Below are 23,840 nucleotides of genomic sequence, written 5' to 3'. Positions count from 1 at the left end.
GAGGCCCTCACATGGGTCTTTTCCACATGCTTGTCAGCCTCAGCATTTTCGGTTGGCCTAAGCAAGGTCAGCAGAGGCCTATGGGACATTATATCAATCTGACTCTGGAATGTTAATGCAGATAGAACCTAAATGCCCCTGCACAGAATTCACATACATTAAGCATCCAGCCAGACTGGATTGTTTATCAAGAAGGATAGGCTAAGCCAGGGACTAATCCCATCTACCATGCCTGCAAGTGTCACACCTTCGTTATCAATTCAATTAGCCATTGTTTCAAACAGTTTACAAATTCTAAACAGAAAGATACTGGGAAATACAATAGTTTCTACCTATAAAAGCCTCCTCTCTGCAACACCTCACTCTCTCTTCAGGAAGCTTTTTCTCTCTCATTCACAAGAGCACAGAATCCACTCTATTTGTAAAGGTTATGTATCTTTCCAAAGATTGCCTTTCTGTAATATTAAGCCTATTTCTACATTATATTCTTTATGTAATCACTTCTGGCTGTGATTATTGAAGCGGATTGTAAGGCCGCTTCAACATTGCCCCTCCAAAACCTTACATTTGGGGGGGCTAAACCTTACCATGCTAAGGCCACTTTTACTCTGGCTATAAAACCCCTGATTTTCTATTTTTTCCAATAATGATATTGCCTACTGCCACCTATTGTATAGGTCATAAGAGCATATGCATTAATTGAATATCGTAATGTGCAGGAAAGCCCATTCTCCGCCCTTGGATACTTTCCTCCCCCCAAATGGTTAGGGTGTACACGCAGCAAAACAAACACGGAATGCTGTAGCGTGTCCTACATGAGGCCATCTTTGCAGTCTGGAACAAAAAGCATGTTGGGGGTGGGGGAGAGAAATACTGTATCTTAAGAGAGACAGCATTATGCCCTTCTTGTTTTTTGAAGTGCATGTGAATTATTTCAAATAGACAGCGAGAATTTGCATTCCTTCCTGTGGTTCATAAAAGTACTTTATACTACTTGAGTTATTGCCTCACTGTCTATAATTTACATATATTTCCTCTAATCCTTTATGAAAACACCCTGTGCAAGTCTAAAAATCTGTTTTCTTTAGATGTGTTCCTGAAAACTCATGATACAGAACCATGCCTTTAGATATTTTTTAACTTTCTCATGGCATTGTATTTGACGAAGTTCCAAGGACTTAACTTACTTTGTAACCTTTCACTTCTGACTCATTTTCCAGTGCTTTAACCTGATCCCAGTTCAAGATGATTTTAGAATCAGATGAATTCCAGATAATGTTTCCAGGGGGTTGACTTGGAGCTACAGATAGAGGAAGAGACAGATAGAGGTTCTTTTACATTTGCAGCAATTACAACAGAATGAAGTGATTACAATGGATATAGAGTAAAGTCATTTTAAGGAGTGACGAAACAGTTTTTTTGTTTAGAGAGGTAAGTGTTTTGAAGATATTAAGTAATTGTTTTATGTATAGTTTTGTTTTAAATTATGTATGTTTGTTGGAATCCGCCTAGAAATGTTGATAGTTCAGAATAAGGAACAAAAGAAAAAACTGCATTTAATAAACAAACATTAATATGAACATGAAACAACCGACAGGTCAAAGAAACACTCCTTCCTTATGGATAACAACTGGAAACAGCGTAGGGTAAGTTCCTTTGCAGTGCGGGTCTCCATTACGCAAAGAATGATCTTGGCTTCCAGTTCATCTTAGCATTCAATTCAAGTGCCTTTGCATTGCATTTAAGATCCTATGTGGTATTTTCATTACTCTTGTTCATCTTGCAAGAAGCTCTCAAAAACTGAAACGCTCTCTTCCTTCTCTTAAGGGTAGATTTCAATTTTTTAGAAAATGTAGTCACTCTTTCTCTTTTAAATTAACGGATCTTTAAAGACAATCTTGTTCTTTGGAAACTAGTCTTCAATCTTTTCTTCTATTCTCTTGTATTATTTTTCTTATTGTTAACCGAGTTGAGTTCCAATTGGTGATGGTTTAGAAATCAAACCTTAAAAGCAAGTGTGAATGTTTACTAGTTCTACTAATCGTTGATATCTGCCGTTTAGCTCCTGAAACCTGATTGGCTGGTGTTTCAGCTGATTTCAGCAGGAAATTGAGGCAGGAAAAGTTCTTGGTCACAAATTTAAATTTGGATGGGAAAGGTCCAGTGGGCATAATTTTGAATTTTGGCGGGAAAGATCACTGGACCATAATTTTTGGGTATAAAGTGCTTATTGATTAAAGATTTAGTATTTTGTATATCATCCCTGCAGTTCTCTTTTTTGTTTGTTTGGGAATAACACTAGTTCATTGGGACAATTCTGACTCTGGAGAAGGGGGAAGGAGGAATTTCTGTAGGTCATATTCTAAAGCTTTGGGGGGGTAGGGGGTGAAGAAGACATTTGTCCTTGGCCCCAGGATGAGCCCTTTTAGAATATGTGACCTTCACCATGTTTTGCATTCAGTTCTGGTCATCGTATCTCCAAAAAAAGATATAGCGGAATTTAGAAAAGATTCAATGAAGAGGGAAAGGCAATAGAGATTAGGGCTCTTCAGCTTGGAAAAGAGATGTCTGAGGGGGGATAAGATAGAGGTCAACAAAATCCTGAATGGTGTGGAATGGGTGAAAGTGAATTGACTTTTCAGTCTTTCAAAAATTAGAATGAAGTTATATGGAAATACCTTTAAAACAAATAAGAGGAAAGTTTTTTTTTCACTCAACAAATAGTTGCCCTGCTAGTATTTGGGTTTCTGCCAGTTTTTGTGGCCTGGATTGGCCACTGTTGGAAACAGGATGCTGGGCTAGACTCAGTATGGCTATTTTTATGTTCTTATGTATTCATGTTGGAAACCAGGCAGGCAGTGATGCCAGGTAACCAATCGGTAACTGAAGAGATCGTGTTCACCCCAGAAAAGAAGGCGATGCCAGAGCTGTAAGAGAGGAGGGTTCCTGTGGTTCAAGCACTTACGTGGTTTCTTTGTAGTGATGTTGACGGTGGCACTGGAGGGCCCATTCCCAGCGGTGTTGAAGGCCCTGACATTCAAGTGATACAACATGTTGCTGTGTAACTTTGTGATTTTGGTGGAGGTTTGATTCCCCATTGTCCTTAATTTTTTGGCTTTATCTTCCTTATCATTGTATCTCCAGTATCGGATCTAGGAAACAAAACACTTGCTCAGAGATGCTGCTGTGTGACATGATGTACAGCTCAGTTGCTGTGACAGAATCTGTTCCTACCTCATAGCCCTGTACCCGGCCTTTGTTCAGGATCTCTGGCGCTGCAACCCAGGACACCTGAATGTCAGATGCGGAGAGGCTCTTCGCCATCACAGCGGACGGGCTTCGATTAGGCTCTACCAAGAGGAAAAGAATAGACTTGCATTGGCTAGAAACATCTGAAAACTTTTTATTAAAAAATGAAAAAGAATAATGAGGAACAAGCAGCTAATGCCATGAAAGTGTGGTGTAGTGGTAGAGTTACAGCCTCAGCACCCTGAGGTTGTGGGTTCAAACCCCGTGCTGCTCCCTGTGACCCTGGGCAAGTCACTTAATCCTCCAGTGCCCCAGATACATCAGACAGACTGTGAGTTCACCGGGACAGATAGGGAAAATACTTGAAGTATCTGTATGTAAACTGCTTTGAGTGTTGTTGTACAAGCCCCAATCCCTAATGAAAACGTTTGTGCTGATTTTATGTAGCACGGATCCGATTGTGAGGGAAATTCTCAAACTGTCCTTTTCCCTGTCTGAACTTTGCATCAAACTCTGCAATTGATTTCTAGATTAGGATTTATTTCCATTATTTATAAGCCACCTTTATCCAAGGCAGAGTACATAAATAAAACATACATAATCATAAAAACAGCAAACAACCACAGACAATAAGTCCTATACCATCAACAAAAAGAAATGAAAGTTTATACAATATCTTCAAACAATACACATTTCTGGCAATCCACTTCTCATAGTCCAGCGTCAAATAATCAACAGAAATGTTGTGGCAGTGCTACTGGCAAGTTGTTGCATTATCAATAGAGCCCTGCATTACTCCACCTTCTTTTGTGCAAGTAACGATGTGCACACACACTTGAAAATTGAAGCTACGGACACCCTCCATCCTCCCAAATATGGCTACAAGTACGTGGTTGTGTATGTGAATACAGGGGTGTCCAACCTTTTGGCTTCCCTGGGCAGCATTGGCCGAAAAAAATGTTTCTGGGGCCACAGAAATGCGCAAATGCTGCAGCAAGACAGAGGAGGGAGTTGTCAAGACGGTAAACACCCGGGGGCAGCAGAGGAAAACAGTGCATCGCCCTTGACCGAGGCCGCAGGTTGGACACCCCTGCTTTAGATGAACTGAGGGTGGACGGTATTTAACCAGCCAGTTTCTGGATAAAGCCTTTATCCACTTATATGCTTTGAAGCGTTTGGGAAGATCGAAGGAACCAAGTGAAGAGGGTGACCTGCATACAAGATGGCTGGACACGTTGAAAACAACCATGGGGATGACGCTGGAGGACCTTTCCAAACTTTCTTTTTAGATTCGCAAATCATCAAGTCGCTAGGACCCGAGTAAGTGTCGATGGCATCTAACAGCAACAACAGTATAAGACCAATCCTACTCTACCCTTTCTACCACCATTTCTGTAAAAATGTATTTCTTCAGATTACTCCAGAGCCTATCACCTCTTAACTTCATCCTATACCCTCTCATTCCAGAGCTTCCTTTCAAATGAAAGAGACTCGACTCGTGTGCATTTACATTACATCTCTATCATATCTCCCCCTCTCCCGCCTTTCCTCCAAAGTATACAGATTGAGATCTTTAAGTATAACTACTTGGGCCTAAATGATGACTGTAGATTTAACCATATACACCAGTATTTATAAAGCAAAGAATGTGCCTATGTCCCTTTGCTACCACAGTAGACTCTCTGTTAACCAGAACTCTCAAGCAACCAGTAAAAAAAAAAATCTCTGAAATACTGTAATGAAAATAAAATCAATTTCTGGCAGAAATTTAAGTGTAAACTTGGCACACCACACCTGAGTACGCCCACGCTTTGCCTACCACATGTCCGGTAGTTTGTCTGGAATAGTTTATGGTATGGCATAGTATAGAGTATAGTATTAGGCCCTATTTTTAATAGGAACTCTCAAGCAACCAGAAACCACATTTATCCGGCATCTATCAATCCCCATGGGTGCCGGTTAACTGAGAGTCTACTGTACTACTTCCTTGCAGGCGTCTTCCTTGGCAGCATTTTTTCTAAAAATGGGCATCCAATTGGGTGCCAGACAGCAGTAGGGCACCTAAAATTGGAAAGCATGGTTTGAGAATCAGCCCCTATGTGTGCCGATTGCATGCAACTTTGTGAAATGTGGATGCAGAGTGTCCTCATAATATGAATGCATGCAAGTTGAAAGCCGGATGCTTGCGAGTATATCTGAGGGTCTCGTATATACCTTCTTCAGCTGAATACACTATGGTGACAGGGCTGAAGGAGCCTTCACCATGATTATTGTAGACTCCCACTTTCACTTCATATGGAGAGAAGGGGGGCAGACTTTCATTACGAAACACATAACGAGAGGCATCTGATGAGGCAACCACTGTCTGCATCCAGCTGACTGTGCCATATGGTCGGAACGCCACCACATATCCAAAGCCCCCTCCATTCTGTAACTCCTCGGGAACCGGCTGTAATGTGACAGAAAAACTCATGTCAGACACTTGGTGCTTTAAGTCCTATGAGTGGGAGATATCAGATTCCTGCTGAAATCGGTCCTCTACTGTTGAGACAAGGTGTAACAAAGAGTTAAATGGAATGAGGGAGAGGAGTTGATACACCGGCAACGTCCCATCTCTTCTATCAATAACAGTTTTGATCAGTGTGAGATTGGCGGCAAGCTACCCTTTCACCTGATTTTAATGCGATCTAGAGAAGGTGCCATATGTTACATGCAGGCCTTATTCCCCAAGACCTCGAATGTCTTCTATTCCCCAAAGTAAAGAGGTGATGTGCACTTACCTCCCAGGTGATCACTAGCTCCGATTTACTTCCTCCCCCACCGCTCACATTTGCTGGAGTCACTTCAGGAACTGTAGAAAGATCAAAGCAAACAAACAATATAAGCCTATGTGTCACAGTGCCCTCATACCCCAACACTTCTCGCAGTGCTGTCATATTCCCACACTTTGTTGAATGCCTACAAAACCTCTCCCTCCCACAAACCTCAAGTCATCAAAAAACCTATGTGCCAGTCCACATATACACTGCCACCTTACATGTTGCAATGTACACCCCATATTAATGACTCGCACACCTCACAGTGCTTGCACATCCCCCCCCCCCCACACACACCTCTCAATTTGCATTTCCCATACTAACTGACTTTTCCAGTGCAATAGGGATGGTTTGCTGAACCATTGGGTTGTCCATCTATGCTTGCAAGCATACAGAAAAAGATGTCAATCCAGTCTTTCAGCTCCTCTTTCTCTACAGTCTCTGCTGCCCTCTTCAGTTTTTCCTTCTGCAGGTGAGTGTGAAGGTGTTTTGCAGATCTGCTTTAGTTATTTCTTTTTTTTTTTTTTTTTTGGCGGTTCTTTACACAACTTCAAAGACTGGGTTTGGATAGGTTCCTGGAGGATAAAGGGATAGAGGGGTACAGATAGAACTTGAGGTAGGTTATAGAAGTGGTCAGAAACCACTTCACAAGTCGCAGACCTGATGGGCCGCCGCGGGAGCGGACCGCTGGGCGAGATGGACCTCGGTCTGACCCAGTGGAGGCAACTTCTTATGTTCTTATGTTCTTATGACTGCTGTGCCTACTTGGAGAAGAGCAGACATTTAGCATGCAGCTGGCAGGTGTATCCTTCAGGTACCTGTACAGCCAGCCTGCTGAAGATTTGTGAAGCTTAGGGTTCTGGGCCCTCACCACTTGCTTGCTTTCTTGACCTGGTCAGGAGCTTGAGCACAGGCTGTTAGGCATCAATAGAACCAGGGCACTCACGGTGCCAGCTGCAGCTTTGCCTCTTCTCTCCTTTTTTACTGCATTGGTTGCGGCCCGAGGAGGTTGAGCATCAGTCCGACTGGCAACCCAAAGCTTTTGGTAAGGCAGTTGACCGGTGGCTTGAGGCAGAGAACCCCCTCCAGATCCAGCTAAAAACACACCTGTTCCTAAAGCATCTAGACAACTGATCCACTCATCTCTCTCCCCCCAATAGCGATTAATTTGTCCTATTGATCACTTTTTCCTCAACAATGAATTTCCTGTCATATTAATTCTCTTTCTTCTACCCCTCTTGAAGTCAATCAATTTGTACCTTTGCTTAATCTTTTGTAAACCGCATAGAACTTCACGGTACTGCGGTATATAAGCTGTTATTATAATTATTATTATTAAAGGAGCTGAAGCAGGCTGCAGCACCATTTCCCCAGCACATGGTCTGTGAGTACAGGCTGTGATAGCCTATGGAGAAAATCAGGGGGATTTTGAAAACTGTGTTAACTATTTCTGCAGTTAAGTCCTTGGTCCCCCCTCCTCTAAAATCCTGTTTTTGGTCATCCCTAAAGTGTTTTGGAGCCGTACTTTGGTGCTAAAATGTTGCTGCCGTGACCATCTTGAATTTCCCAATTTTTTTTTCTAAGTTCTCAGCCCTTAATGCCTCTATCATGCCTTATTTGCACTTGATGAGCAGCTGAAGTGCACATTTGTGTCACGTGCTGCACGGGATGGAGGGACAGAAGCTTCTGGCTTAGCCCTTCCACAGGCCTCCAGGGTTGGAGAAAAGCAGAGGGTCCTTTTGGTGGGGATGAAGCACCTTCTGGAGCCCTGGGATAGTGGCTTCACAGCCCAAGAAAAGGTGTTTGCTCCAGTCTAAGAAGCAAGGAGAATTGCCCTCTCAGGCCTTTATCCCAGTTCATGAATCTCCTCTAGCAGGCTTATGCACAAGGCAGAACGCCTCCAGTCAGTCTGTTAGCAAGCAGGCCAGTGTGCAGCCTCCTCAGAGCACTTCTTTCCCGAGAGCAGAGCCTATTTGGACTTTGATGGTCCATCAGACTGGGATTTGGAGGACGAGGGGTCAGAATGAGTCCCTTTAGAGTCCAAAAGTGAGGCTTTCCTGATGGGAGGAGCAGCCTCCCATCTAGAGGACCAGGAGGCAGGATTGGCCGTTGATCAGGGAGAGGATCCCTCCGTTCAATGACTGTCTTCCGCTTTGCTTGAACTCATTACTGAGTCCCTTCAAAAACTGAAGATAGACCCTCCACAAACCCCATCCTCCCAGTGTTCTCTTTTGAGCAGGGTATGGGCTCAACTCACTTTTCCATGGCAGCCATACACGAGGATCCTAGTCACAGAGACTCTGGGGGTAGTTAAAACCATGGCTAAACTGTATCACTTGGATCAGGAATTCCAGCAGATGTTTTCTATGCCAAAGGTGGATTCCCTGGTGTCCATACCCACTTCCCTACCAAGTGAGGGTGGCATAGTTTTAAAGGATCTGCAAGACTGTAGAGTGGATATGGTTTTCAGTAGACAGATTGAGGCCCTAGCCTTAGGGATTAAGGCTGCAGCAGTAGCCTCTTGTCATTCCAAGCTATGCAGTTAGGACCTGGCAGAGGCCGAGTCCCTGCCATAGCTGGTGTTAGCTAGAATTCACTACGTAGCGAATGCACACTATGTTATAATCAGTCATGGGGAAAGTCTCAGCATTTTCAATTTACACCCATCAAATGCTCTGGATCAGGCAGTTGGGGAAAGTCTCAGCATTTTCAATTTACACCCATCAAATGCTCTGGATCAGGCAGTGGGCAGCTGTTTTGGCCTCTAAAGCAACACTAAGCAGGCTCCCGTTCAGGGGACAGATGCTGTTTGGCAAAGGCTAGTGTGCAAGAGTGGTGACCATGATCTTCTTCTGTAGGAGCTGTTCCTGACTTTGGTAGGAATTGAAGGGGGCAGCAGAGACCCGTGGAGAAGGAGGAAGAGGTGAAAAGCTGTGACTGACACCTTCTGCAGTATGCTCGCAAGCATAGATGGACAACCATCCCTATCTTATCTAGATTGTAATCTCTTTTGAGCTTGGACTGTCTCTTCCGTGTTTTGATGTACAGGGCTGCATATGTGTAGTAGACTATAGAAATTATTATTATTATATTATCAATGTAAGAACCTAATCTCTTTTTCAAATAGGTTGGGCATGCTAGCCTCAGTACATATGAGCTACCACTAGAGATCGTGGAAGCCATTTTACCACCAGAACCACTAGGCATAAGAGCGATTGGGGTTCATTCCTATCCTGATCACCCACTAGACCACCAGGTTCGGGGAGGGGGGATATGGCAACAGATTGAAGGGATCAGGAGGAGGATCAAATGTGTTTGGAAGGGGGCTTGTCTGGTTGGGGGATTTGGGAGGGGAAAATTATGGAAGGTAGAGGCCGATACCTTGAAGTTACATGGATGCTGGCCCTTGCATAGCTAAGTGGGTATAGTTTTTTTTGTGCAGTGCTCTCCTGCCAGCATCTGAATAACTATTGGCTCTTCCCTAACTCCACTGGGAAACGTGGGGGAAGTGGGTACTATTGGATGGTAGGTAGGAGAACTTGGAGCAGAGCTTGAGCCCTCATAACAAAAATGCATTTCAGTGCCCCTGCTCACAACAGCTTTATTTTACTACCCCAAACGTGACACCAATCCCTGTAACTGTCATACCAACCATATCTAAAATATAGCCCCTATAACTGACCCACTCCAAAGATGACCCCATCCCCACTACTCTATAATTTGCCCCAGCTCAAAAAATACTCCTGCAACTACTCTACCACCCGACCCCCCCCCCCCCAAGAGATCCTACAACTGCCTCACACCATGAAACTGCCCCTGCTAATGCTTCACCATCACACATATTGCCCCACCCCTCAAAACCTGTCTCTTCATCAGAATACCTAAATGATGTGCCAAGTTACAGACTTCCCCCTTAGATTGTAAGTGCATTTGGGACAGGAAATTACCTGGCACACCTCAGTGTAACTTGTTAAATAAGGTAGGAGCTAAATCCAAAATCCCATCTCCCCAAACAATGCACTCTCAGTGCCGCTTGCCATCAAACATGCATGTGCGCACACACACGTACCTCTCATGCTACATGCCATTACACACAGACACACATCTTACAGTGCGCACTTCAGATACAGAAATTTTGCAATACATAACCCTACATTATTGTGCAAATCATTACAAATAAAAGACAAGATATAAGAAAACCTTTTATCTCTAATCAACTTTGCTCTCCTATTAACCATACTCACGCGCCTCTTCTGTTCGTCTCTTGTCTGATGGTCTGCTTGGCTCTCCTATTCCGATCATATTAGCAGCAACTACTCGAAACTCATATTCAACCCATGGGTTTAACCCCACCACTGTTGCAGTGAAAGATCGTCCATCAATGATCTCTGGAACTAAGAGATATCTGCATCACTTCGTCGTATCACACACACATCTTTATGGGCTAATTTTATAGCTTTCTCCATGTGTAAAGCATGGGATAAACACAGATGATCCCTATTTAGCAAGAAGATGGAATCTAAGTAAAACAAATGATATAGGAGGGTACCTTCCTAAACACAGTCACAGAGGCAGCTCCAACTCTCAAATGAGGAAAGACTAAAGAGGGTGCGGCTCTTCAGCTTGGAAAAGAGATGGATGATTTGAGTCTACAAAATCCTGAGTAGCTGCAGAGCAGGTAAGAGTGAATTCATTTTTTCACCCTTTCAAGAAGTACAAAAAACAGGGAACACTCAATAAAATTACATGGAAATACTTGTAAAACAAATAGGAGGAAATATTGGTTTTACTCAAAGAACAGTTAGAGTTCCCAGAGGAGGTAGTTACAGTGATGGGTTTAAGAAATGTTTGGACACGTTCTAGGAGGAAAAGTTCAATTTTTTACCTAGGGATCAGTAACATGGAATATTGTTACTCTTTGGGATTCTGGAATCTTGCTGTTCTTTGCAATTCTGCATGGAGCGTTGCTAATATCTGGGTTTCTGCCACATACTTGTGACCTGAATTGGCCACGCACTGTTGGAAGCAGGAAACTGGGCTAGATGGACTATTGGTCTGACCCAGTATGGCTGTTCTTACAGCTCTAATCACTTTACTGGGCAGACTAGACGGACCATGCTGGTCTTTATTTGCCCTCTGTTACGATGCTTTTATATGTGAAATAAAGTTTTTACAGAACTGTGGGTAGATATATGTGTATAAAAAGTATACATGGCAAAAAATTGTGTATGCTTTCAAGCAAATCTGTTTCTGAGCTTGTAATTTATAATTTCCCCCTTTTTAAAATTTCATTTCTTTGACTGGGTGACCAAACAATTGGATTAGAGAGAGCACTAGATGTGGTGTACTTAGATTTTAGGAAAGCTTTTGACATGTTTCCACATAGGCAACTGAGCCCAGGACTGGCCCTAGAGTGACTGACTAGGTTAGAAACTAGTCGAATGAAAGGAGAAAGAGAGTAGCGATGAATGAGTTTGTGCCAAGGAAAAGGATGTTAACAGTGGTATGCTGGAGGAATTGCTCTTTGGTTCTGCTCTTTTCAACATCTTTTTGAGTAATATTGCAAATCTGGTAAGGTTTGCCTCTTTGCGGACAATACCAAACTCTGTGAATAGGGTAGATAGTCAAGTGGTGGGGCTGAATAATAGTCTAGAACATGACAACTAAGATTTAATGCACAATAGAGACTGAACAACTTCTGCACATGAAGGAAGAGTGGGACTTGAGAGTGATCATGTTTGATGGTCAAAGCCAGAAGGATGCTTGGGTTCATAGGGAGAGTAATGGCCAGCATGAAAAAGGCGGTGATAATGCCTCTTTTAAGATTATGGTGAGACTTCATTTGGAGATATAAACAGGACGGAGCTGGTCCAGAGGGTGGTTACTAAAATGATCAGTGGTCTCTATCATTAAGCATATGGGTTTGGATTCGTAGACCTCAATATGCACATTATTAAAGAAAATACGAGAGAAGAGATATGATAAGAGACACTGAAATATCTCCATGGCAGAAATTCACAGGAGACAAGTCTCTCTGAAGAAGAGGGCATAAGATGAAGTTAAAAGGGGATTGACTGGAGAACACCTACTTGGCTGGTGGAGATCATGTGCAGGCACAGATGCAGACAGTTTGGGCTGCTGACATCAACTGGAGAGCTGTGGGCTCTACTGTGGAATATGGCAACACGCACATGCACCCCACGCTCCTGTTGTGCCTCGAAGGAGCCAGGGATTCTGGATGGAGAAAAGAAAGAGCAAAGGAACATAAGAATTGCCGCTGCTGAGTCAGACCAGTGGTCCATCATGCCTAGCAGTCCGCTCACGCGGCGGCCCTCTGGTCAAAGACCAGTGCCCTAACTGAGACTAGCCCTACCAGTGTACTTGTCTAACTTTGTCTTGAATCCGTGGAGGGCGCATCATGGCCTGGTACAGCGGCATGATAACCGCAGATCTGTTCGTGATCCCCTTCTTTTTTATCATTCCTAGCATTCTGTTCGCCCTTTTTACCGCCGCCGCACATTGCACGGACGGCTTCATCGACTTGTCGATCAAAACTCCCAAGTCCCTTTCCTGGGAGGTCTCTCCAAGTACCGCCCCGGACATCCTGTACTTGTGTTTGAGATTTTTGTTACCGACATGCATCACTTTACACTTATCCACGTTGAACCTCATCTGTCGATGCCCATTCCTCAAGCCTGATTATGTCACGCTGCAGATCTCTGAATAACTTCATATTATCCGCAAATTTAATCACCTCACTTGTCATACCTAAGTCCAGATCGTTTATAAAAAAAGAGGAGATATGATTGAGTCATTGTCACACTTTCTATTGCCCATCATATAATGCTCTACCCTACCAAGTCATCTCCTGTGGTATAATATACAGCCTCCAGTGTGCAAAATCCCCCTGATTTTGTCACGTTGTAGATCTTCGCAATCCCCCTGCGTCTTCACTACTCTGAATAGCTTCGTATCGTCCGCAGATTTTATCACCTCGCTCGTCATACCTATGTCCAGACTCCAGTGGTCAAAGATCCCATGGTTCAACATGTAAAGTCTGTGAGCAATAATTCTCCTGTTGAAGTCTCAATCATGTCGGGCGAATGAACCCCACCTCCTTAACCTATTGTTACTTTGGATGCTTCTCGGTGTCTTTTCCAGATGAATTATCCTTGCCTGGTGCATGCTTTCCTGTTTTTTTCTAGCTCCAATAACAAAGAGAAGGCTCCATTTCGATGGACCAAATCTTCTCAATTACAAATGACTATTTCTACTGCAGTGAAAAATAATTTAAACATGCATAAATGCTTAGAAGCCACAGAAAATGCATCAAAAACCCAGTTTGAATTTTCCTATAGCAACTACTTACTGGTAATATGCATCTTAAAGAAATTTTGCAGCTCTCCCTGTAGGATTTGCCTGCAATGGTGAATGCTTATTATGTTTCTAGAGGTACTAGGGTAGGGTATGATGAAGGAGTTCTCTCTTCCCCTGATAGTTTAGACATGTCTAAGAACTACAAGAGCCTAATTTATTTGTGAGTTTGCAAAGGGTACTTGTGATCTGGAACAGGATACTGGGCTTGACAGATCTCCCGTCTTGTCCCAGTACAGCAACTCTCATGTATATATGGAAGAGCAAAAGATGGTAGTGTTGAAAATTTACTTTATGAAAAAAATTGGAGTAGTTTTGTAGACAATGAATCTTCCCTTTTTGCTGATTGTGGAACAATTCTAAAGCTCCCCAACCCAACTTTTCACAGTATTTCAACTGAAGAGCAAAAACACAGGGAACCACACGTAGTCCGCTTAAAGAAATGCAGGCAGTCTCCTATTTGCACTGTGGATCTCCCCTCTGCTTTCACTAAAATATTAAAATCTTCCCTCTCTGCTTGATTGACAGCACTACAGATTGTTTAAACATTCCTGGTGCCTCAGCCCTCGCACCCTTCCCTCGCCCTACCCATCCTTGGGCTCACATCATATCTATACACCTATCATATCTATACGCATATTCTCAGGTTTAACGGATAGCGCTGCTGGTATCTTGGAAAACAGAAGAATTCCCCCATCATTATTTTCCTCCCTCACTTTGCTATAATTTTTATATTTCTGTCCCCGAACCTCAATTGTACGTATTATGTCGGTTCATGTTACATTGTATCGTTATTATAATTTGTTTTAGATTGTAAGCCACCCTTAAGATTCCCCCAAGCGAGGGATAGAAATTTTTAACTAAACTCGGAAAACTTTGAATTATCCTCAGCAATCCACCACCTGATCTTGACAATTGAATATCTCCACTAATTAAGGCTCCTACTACCAAACTGTTATCAGATGTCCCCCCTCAATATCACCAATTCAGCCTACCCTTATACTCGGAAACTATTTGGTCTAGTAGTAGAGCCACTGCCTCTCTACCCAGAGGTTGTGGGATCAAATCTCAGCATTGACCCTGTGACCCTGGGCAAGTCAATTAATTGCCCATTACCACTACTCTCCACTTTGAATATGTAACCATAAGACTGCAATACTCATTCTCTTTCCCCTCCCCCTTATTACTGCCAATATCAAATTAACCTTTCTACATCCAACCCCACCCTACCAGAATTCCCAGACTACAGCCATACATCATAACTAGGTAACTCTTCCAGGTGCAAAGTAGCCGAACAAAATACAGTGACTGTCCTCTTGTTCTACCTAGCCTGGTGTAATTGCATGGGAGGGGTCAACAGCCCAAGACAAACCCCAGTCCACTTCACCACTACAAGATCCTACACAACGATAAGAATCCCACCAACATCTAGAAATAGGTCTAAACCAGTTCAGCCTAGCCTTGGTCAACGAAGAAAAACTATTCATACCAGACCAAGGAAGGCAACTCCTCTGCCACACTCCCAGATTATCAGGTGACCAACTTTCTCCCAATCTCCTGTGCTTACTCCAGTATAAGATCAATTAAGAATAAAACCAACCTAATCAAGGACTGAGGAACAACTTGGTTGTTTATTCCTAGCAGAAACGTAGCTACCATCAGCAGAAGACCCAGTCATTAAAGACTTCTACCCAGCAAGTGTTAAAATCATACCATTATACCGGAAAAACAAACTACAAGTCCCATTCCCCCTTCTTTGATATTTCTGAGCTATAGATTGTAAAGTCCACCTGGTACTGACCTAGGTTCCAACTGCTAAAGTTGCCATCCAAGCCATGCTTAGTTTTGACATAAGCGCTGGTAGGAACTTGGATGCCGTTCTTTGTAGGCATGGTTTTCAAATCAGGTCCTTACAGCACATGCCTACTTTTCCACCTCAAGTGTAGATTTATGCAAGGGATGAATTCTAGGTGTCTATATTACAATGTTTCTTTATAAAATGGGCCTACCAAAATTGCCTTTTTGAAACTTTAACATGTACGAATTATGTAAAATTATTCCTTGATTTTTTTTTTTTGTAAGGTATATTGTGTGCTGGGGTGTGTGGTTTTGTAACTGTGTGAAGGAATTATCTCTTTATATTTCATTATATAGAGCAGAATAGCAGTCTGGGAACCAGATACTGCAGGTTAGTAATTCATGTGGTAAGTCAAGGTGAAAACCTTGTTAACTTCCCCACTAAACAAGCAATGTGCAAGATAACGAGTTGAACCAATGCTAGAAATACTGAGTTCATTGAGTCTTTCAAGAAGTTTGGAATGACTAAACAAATCAAAGGTGGAAACATCTAAATAAATAAGAAGAACATCTCTTCCACCACCCAAAATGAGCCTAATGTAAGTTGTGAAAGTAAATAGACCAATAATAGGTTACAGAGGAAAGATCCAACTTGACATTGTTAGGATGTGGATGTTCTAGGGTTTGCTTGAAAAAAAAGAAAAGAGAAATGATTCAGCCTACCTCCTGGATGATCCCTCCTCCTGGAAACAGTACGCAAGTGTTCCTTTACCCAGTTCCTCCCAAAACTGTGGAACTTGCTACCCTCGAAGATCAGGTCTCTGGAAAGCTTGATGGATTTCGGAAAAGCAGTGCAAACCTTCCTCTTCCAATGACCCAATCTCAGACCTGGCATTCTATATGCAGACTAGAGAAGTGTCCTCCCTTGCATCCACTTATCTTCAATGTGACCTAGAGTCATTAAGTGGGTATCCTACCATGCTTGTTCAATTGCATGTCCCCTGATTGCCACTCCCATATTGCTCCGCTCCCCTATATGATAACTGTGTCTACTCCTCCATGCTGATGCTATGTTCCTCCACTGTTTGCTTGAAACTATGTATGTTAACTTGTAACCTGTCCTGAGCTTTCTGGAAGGATGGGATATAAATCGAAATAAATAAAGTATATAATACTACACAACAGAGAAAAGATAAGAGGTGAGAGAAAATACATAAGATGAAGAACGGGCAAAGGATCCGTGTGCGTAAGAAAGGATTTAGTGCAGAGGTGACCCTGGCTACATGTGACAGAGAGAAGAGATCGAAGTGAGAAAAACCTGCAAGATTTTTGTCTTGAAATGGGGGAGTAGGAGTAACCAATAGGAAACCTTGTTTGAGAGTATTAATTTTGTCAAAAGCGATTGCAGAATCCTTAGCTTTGAATGTTCTTCAGTTGGGGCCTTAGTGAAAAGGTATCCGAGTTCAGAAAAGATGAGAAGTTTTTCAAGGTGGAAAATCTGGAAAAATGAATCCTTTTAGCTTGAACCAGGGAAGATATGTAGGAAACAAATTTCCTGTAAAGATTTGAGGTTTTGTGGGTGAGGGGTTCTTCCACCAAGTGCATCAGCATGTCAGAGTTGATATCCTAAAAGTCTGAGACCTAGATTGAAATGAAAGCTGTGAGTGTTTCTGCTTGGAGATGCAGGTATATTCGAGGAGCTGTCCTAAAAAGTAGTCCACGTTTGACCTTGGGTAGGAAGAAACATAGAAACATAGAAGATGACGGCAGAAAAGGGCTACAGCCCATCAAGTCTGCCCATTCTGCTTACCCACCCCCTGTCTATGCCCTAATGACCCAATTTCCTTATCTTGACCCTCGTAGGGATCCCACATAGTGAAGAAAATCTGGTGAGACTCCATCTCAATAGTTTCCAAAGTGTGACTGATTGAGAAGTGATGGGTACTTTGACAGGAGAAAGGAATTGTAAATTGAAAGCTAGTGGGTGAAAGTCAAAAGTTTACATTTGCAAAAACAAGAAGCCAAAGCAGGAGGTGAAGAGGAGGGTTAATAGTGTTTTTACAGGACAACCCAAAACTACTCTGACCACCATATTATGAATGTCTTCCATTTGGCAGGCCCACATATTAGAGATGGCAAAAGTCAACTTGGGACATTAGCAGAGCCTGGAAATTCCATTAAGGTCAGGGGCGCCAAAAATAAAGGAGGCTGACAGCCTACCAATAAAGTCTATCTGCCAGAGAAATAAGTGGCACATGTGAGCTTTAATATTCTCAGATTTCTCACTTCTTGAAGGATAGAAGCTCTCACACCTTCCACCCAGAAGTCAACCCCTGAACAGTGGTTTTCTGAGCTTTCAGACATCAAGTCAGCATTCTGATGTTGCATTTTTGTATGTTTTCTTGCATCACTGAAGACTTGCCAGGGTCATTCAGCAGATTATAAAAACAGTGAGATCAGCGAGACTGCAGATCATGGGGCAAACTTTCCAACTACCTGGATAACTGCAGAGTATGTGGCACTTGGGCATTATGTTTCAAAGACAAAGCACACATGGATTTTTATCTTGAAAACTGCCTAAGAAAAAAGTGCCCATGTACCCTAACTCTTTCATTGTGTAGATATTTATTTTTCAAATGAAATGTGTACTTTTAAAAATACAAAAGCATCAATCCCAGCACCTCCCCTTACTATAGGTACAAGTACATGGGATCTTGCCCTATGCACACATTGCTAACTGCACACAGAGTGGACAACTGTTGCTATTCATTTGATAGGGGTAAAATGGCTTTTGCCCATAGTGATCATTTTGAAAGCTCCCCTCTATAAGGCCAGTGAGGTAGCAGGGAGAGAAGTGACACCATAGGGAAAGCAGTAACATCACAGACCATAAAGCCAGGGAGAACAGTGACATTAAAGGTTAGAAAGCCAATGAAATAGCAGTGAGGGAGTAATGCCAGTGATGCGAGAGGGCAGGACTTCAACATCTGCTCCTAGCTGACCTGTATTCACAGCCTGCCATCCCACAGAGAATGGAGTCCGAGCCTGAACCACATAGCTGCTAATAGGGCTGTGATTGTCCATTCCTGGCATCCAGGATAATTGGGCTGTTGTGTCCGTGATCTCCTCCACTGTAAGGGCATCTGGAGGGCCAGGAGAACCTAAAACACAAAACAAAGCAGAGAAGAGTGTTTCCGACACTGCAGGTTCTGGGTCTGCATAATGGTCCCTCCCCTGTCCGCTCTCTATACCTCTCACTATCAGGTCTGCTCCAGCAGAGAGCTTGTCTACACTTGTGTGTACTAGACAGATGTATTTTCCTGCATGCTTCAGCTGGATGCTTCTGATCATCAGATCCCCGGCTGAGTCCTGCTGAAATAGGAAGGGAAGATAATTTTACTCTCTTTGAAGCACAGAGAGTAATTTAGGAGGTCCTAATAGAAAAGCTGGAGCAAGAAAGAGAAAGGACAAAAAAGGAAAGTGAGGAAGAAAGAGAGATAATGAGAGGAAGGGAAATAGCAAGGAGGAAAAAGACAGAAAGAGCATAAGGTAAATATTTACTCCTCCAACTCTCTCATAGTGATCGCTGTCCTTCTCAAAGTCTATGAGTTGCCCATTAAAGAGCCAGGAGAAGCTGATGTCAAGGGATTGATCGTGGGAGATCTGACAGGGTAGCACGATGCTCTCACCTACAGTCACATCCATGCTGGAGGGAGGTACGATGATTACAGTGGGATCTGTGGAGAACAGGACAACATTCTGTAATCTCAGCCCAGAAAGCCTGCTCGGGGGTTAGGAGTTCATTTTTAAAGGCTTGGACCAGTTTGAAGTTATATTATGTGCTCAGGTAGGTACTTGTAAGTGCTCCAGCATATGCACAGGAAATGCAGCTGTGGCACTCCTGGAGGCAGAGAATGAGCAGAATTGGGGAGACATAAGCATTTGTTTATTCCCTTTTGTGAACAAGCATTAAACACTTAACTTGCACCTACTGCCTGGCTACCGGGCAGCCACATTAAAGGATTTTGTGGCAGTTTGCCTGTTTCTGTGCATTCCTGAAATTTCCTGAAGTTGTATCTGTCAGGAGGCATGGTGTGGGTACACAGTGGGTATGGAAGCATTGGACCGCTGGCCTGTTCCACTTCCTATCTTCTAACTGGTGGCAGGAGGAAGTGGGCATCCTTCCTGCCATTTTTGGGGGGAGAGGCTTTTTTTCTTTTTTTTATTGACAAGATATTTTGCGTGTGTAATACACGCAAATATCTGTGCCGTTAAAAAAACCCACGGCAGAAGCCCTGACAGGCAGCTGCTTCTCCTGTCACTATTGTCAGGGTGCCCTGACTCAATCGCAAGAAAGATAGTGAATCAATCGCTGTTCTAAAATTGGCCAGGAATTGGCCAACAGTGATTGAATCGCTATCTTTAGTGAATCCGGGTTCCTTTTCTAAGGTATTCTAATGGATTTAGTGAGAGCTAATGGTTAGCACACATAAATGCTAAGAAGCCCATTTTATTCTTATCTAGATGACTGGTTAGGCAAAAACTTATCTCAGGAAGAAGCAGAGGGATCAGTGAGCACAACCATCAGGGGTGCTGAAGTTACTAGGGTTTACCCCAAATCTCAGCCCAAAAGAATGACTTTTTGAAACCCAGCTAGACGTCTGCATGCTTTGGAGATCTGTACAGTCAAATCCCAGTTAATCGGTATTCAACCTGCACCTGACCCAACAGCCCCCTCCTTCCATCCCCCGAAGCATCAGAGGCAGCCACAGATCATCCTCCCTCCAGCCCCCGAAGCAGCAACAGAACTGGTCCTGACAGTCTTCCCCACCCCCCCTCCTGCTCTCATCAGGCAGGAGGGCAAGCATGGATGCCCTCCTGGCCAACATGATTTTGAGGAAGCTTTTCAAAACCCAGACAAAGTGCCAGGTTTTGAAAAGCCATCTGGACCCCTGGACATGTCCTCGAAAAGGAGGACATGTCTGGTAAAATCCGGACATCTGATAACCCTAGCCAGAAGAAGCCTGCTTATGGCACTGCCTCTGTTCACTGGCTGCCGCTACTGCTTCAGGTGTGGGAGGGAGGTGGTTGTCAGGACCGACTGCCGGTGCTGCTTCAGGGGCCAGAGGGAGGGGAATTAGCATGACCATTTGCTGCTGTTGCTTTGGAAGAGCCGTAGGTAAGTAAGGAGGGCCAGATTCAGCTAAGGGAGGGCAGACCTGGGGAGGGGGAGGTAGTCATGCAGGGGAGGGAAGATGGATGGATGCTGGATCCATAAGTAGGAGGATGATAGAGTGAGGTGGGAAGGGAGAGAAAATTATTTTTACAGTAACTATCAAGCAACCCAAAACTACAGTTATCCGGAATCCACCAATCCCCATGGGTGCCAGATAACCAAGAGTTGACCTAGAGTTGCATAGAGAATGGCAGTTTTCAATTAAATCATTCAACTCTGGACCGCCTGTCCAAAGTGTATTACCTTTCACTACCAGAGTTCCTGTGCTACTCGCTGTCCCAAAGTGGTTCTTGGCAGTGCAGCTATAAGTCCCAGCATCAGCTTTCGTCGCATTAACAATCCGCAGAGTCCCATCATCCAGAATAGTGATTCTGCAATGAGAGCATGGAAAGAAGCCATCTTACTGCTCCCATCATTACCTAGTGCAGTGCCTGACCTTGCTACCTGCTGGCTGTCCCTAGTGCAATCCTCTCCCTGCTACTTACTCTGCTCCCTTTGAAGCCTGGACATGCTGAGGAGATCCTGAAATGTAAACCATCTTGCTAGTCAGCTCCAGCTGATGTGGTCTTGTTGCCTTTCTCTGAATCACTGATTGGATCATCAAAAGTCAAAGGAGATGAGGAATGTCAGGCAAAAATTAGGGCCCTGACCTGAAATTGTAAGATAAATTGAATCTCTGTTCCCTAAAACGTGACTTTTGCTTGGAACCATGCCGAAGGTGACTGTCAGCTTTGTGAATCAAGAGTCTGGGATAGATGTTCAAAAGTGCTTGACACGGATATGTCTTCTGGTCACTTGGCAAGATACAACCTCCAAAACTGAACATACCACGCCAAATGTTTAATACTTTGAGATCATTGGGTTTCTGTAGCCCAAATGCATCACCCTATATTTCTTCACCTCTCTAATTTTTTGCAGATCACTTTCCATGTTTTCCTCTAAGGTGTTAACTGTTGTCTCATCCATTGCCAATCATTGTGTCATCCACTAAAAGGCACGTTTTTCCTTCTAATCCTCCGGCAATGTGGCTTCCAAATCTATACAAGAATTTGCACCAAAATGGATCCCATCTTTCTTTCTTCTGAGCAAATTACCACCACCCTCTGCCACCTATCTCTACCAATTTCACCATTGCACGAAAAGCCCACATTAGTTCTGGCAACCCACTGCCTAGGCTTTTCTGGATTTTCACAATGAATATGTATGAGGTAAATCTTCATATACTGAAATTTCAATATATGTATATTTGTATCATGCATTTTTCTTGTGGGTATTCTGAAAATTGACTAGCTTTCAGTATCACAGGACAGGTTTGGAAGCCATGTTCTAACATTTAATGTCAGTCCACATGTTCTGCCCTGATTCTCAGTTTATGTAGCAAATATTCCTGAAAACCATCAGGTAAACTTGAAAAGAGCTAGGTGAAAGGCTTTTTTAGTTGTTGTACCAAGGATTGTGAACAACTTTCCAGAGGAAGTTGAAGCCCGGTAGTTTTAGGAAACGATGTTTCAATGAGCAGAGGATGAGGGGTATTGTCTTGGCCAGGTGGTTTAAGACAATAAAAGTAACCATACCTTAATGTTCATCTGCCCTCTTTATGGACCTGCTATTAATAGCTCACCTGTCTTACCCCAGATTATCCTAAGTAGGTGGATTAGAAAAGTAAAGAAGAACCTGTTTTAAGGCTTCTCCTGTCCTGCCAGAGGTTATTCCAGGCCTGTGGTTTAGGGTGCAAAGTTTTTCCTAGCATCTGCCTCACCTATCATTTTCAGTCAGAATCTGCCGTCCTTTTCTCCAGAAGAAGATCGGTCTGGGGGAAGCTTTCGGTTTGCACTCTATATCCACCACACCACCAACTTTCACAAGTGTTATCCTTTTCACAAGAGATTTAGAAAAGTCTGGTCCCACTGCTGAAAGGGAAAGAAGAAACAGGGGTCAGATCATGAGATGATTTCCGATCATTAAATCTAACAGAAGAAAAGCTTAGCTGTGTGATGGAGATGCACCGAATTCCCCAGAACTCTTGCCAAATCCTTCCTCCATCCCCACTAGTCTCCGACTCTGACACAGGGTCTAGCATATTTCAATGCCCCACCTCAACCTGGCTTATTTACCCTGGTCACATCAAGGATGGATGAGCACCACAGACAACCATTTTCCCTGCTCTTCCTTTCATCTTCCCTCACAACTTTTAACTGAGCTTTGCTATCAGCCACTTTCCCTGTCTTAGGGTTTTATCTAAGAACATAAGAAGCGCCATCTCCGGATCAGACCTTCGGTCCATCAAGTCCGGCGATCCGCACACGCGGAGGCCCTGCTAGGTATACACCTGGCTTATTTTATAGCCAACCATATCTTTATATGCCTCTCTCAAGGAGATATGCATCTAGTTTGCTTTTGAAGCCTAGGACTGTCGATTCCGCAATAATCTCCCCTGGGAGAGTATTCCAGATGTCAACCACTCTCTGTGTGAAGCAGAACTTCCTGATATTAGTCCTGAACTTGCCCCCCCTTAGCTTCATTTCATGTCCTCTTGTCCGTGTCAAATTGGACATTGTAAATAATCTATTAAAACACAAAACAATATCAAACAGAACAGATATGACAAAAAGACATAACTTCACGTCACAGAATCAACCAGCACCAGTGTTAGTTCACAGAAAAACAAATGGGTTTTCAAATGCCCAGAGCAAACAATATCAAAAGCAAAGGGGCAGTTTAAAGACTGTGTTAGCTGATGACAATAACAAGGTCCAACCACTTGATTTGTGGCAGTAATTAAGTCACTACGCGCACACTCGGTTCTAAACTATGCGTGATCTTGTCACTCTCATGCTATGCATCAAATGTATTTTATTGCTGCTATACCTAGATAGTGCCTTAGCATTTGTATTCAGTCTTCTCTCACTGTTCCTGTACATCATTTTTAGTCTGCTTGAACGTGTAGCCTGTTGCTAGCCTTCTACTGTGTATGTAAACCTGTAACCCGTTCTGGGCTCTTTTGGGAGGATGGGCTAGAAAAGTTACTGGCCACATTGCAACTCATCCACCGTAGACCCAAGAAGCATCTCTGACCTAAGTGCTGTGTGATAGGGATCCAAATCTACCGGTTACTCCAATTCAACTTTCTCAGCATTGAGATAGGATGATAATTTTCAACCAACATGGGGTCTAAACTTGGCTTTTTCAGTAATGGTTTTACAATAGCTATTTCAAAGAAACATGTGGATTCTGCCCTGCCCAATCCCAAAGTTGTATTTCTCTCCTTGTCAGCTCCAAATACTCATCTATTCTAAACAGTTTTTTCCTCTTGGCTTGACCCAGCAGTCTCACTTTTTCACTTCTTCTCATCCCCAGCAGTTCCATTC

General features: G+C 43.3%; 1 protein-coding gene across 1 annotated transcript in view; it reads right to left on the bottom strand.

The window, feature by feature from the left end:
• The window catches only part of LOC117351095 (contactin-4-like), a 187,888-nt gene that overhangs the window by 2,975 nt on the left and 161,073 nt on the right, over positions 1 to 23,840 (bottom strand). The window contains exons 11-21 of the mRNA XM_033925860.1: positions 22,232 to 22,382; positions 20,716 to 20,843; positions 18,798 to 18,973; positions 18,488 to 18,608; positions 18,239 to 18,397; positions 10,310 to 10,459; positions 6,030 to 6,100; positions 5,464 to 5,698; positions 3,235 to 3,350; positions 2,966 to 3,152; positions 1,188 to 1,300 (exon numbers count right to left, since the gene is read on the bottom strand). Of these exons, the coding sequence (XP_033781751.1) occupies positions 1,188 to 1,300; positions 2,966 to 3,152; positions 3,235 to 3,350; positions 5,464 to 5,698; positions 6,030 to 6,100; positions 10,310 to 10,459; positions 18,239 to 18,397; positions 18,488 to 18,608; positions 18,798 to 18,973; positions 20,716 to 20,843; positions 22,232 to 22,382 (1,607 nt within the window). The remainder of the gene's footprint in view (positions 1 to 1,187; positions 1,301 to 2,965; positions 3,153 to 3,234; positions 3,351 to 5,463; positions 5,699 to 6,029; positions 6,101 to 10,309; positions 10,460 to 18,238; positions 18,398 to 18,487; positions 18,609 to 18,797; positions 18,974 to 20,715; positions 20,844 to 22,231; positions 22,383 to 23,840) is intronic.

Source organism: Geotrypetes seraphini, chromosome 17 (assembly GCF_902459505.1).
Source record: "Geotrypetes seraphini chromosome 17, aGeoSer1.1, whole genome shotgun sequence".
Taxonomy (NCBI): Eukaryota; Metazoa; Chordata; class Amphibia; order Gymnophiona; family Dermophiidae; genus Geotrypetes; species Geotrypetes seraphini.
Note: the sequence above shows the minus strand (reverse complement) of the source record. Positions and strands in the feature narration are given on the sequence as shown.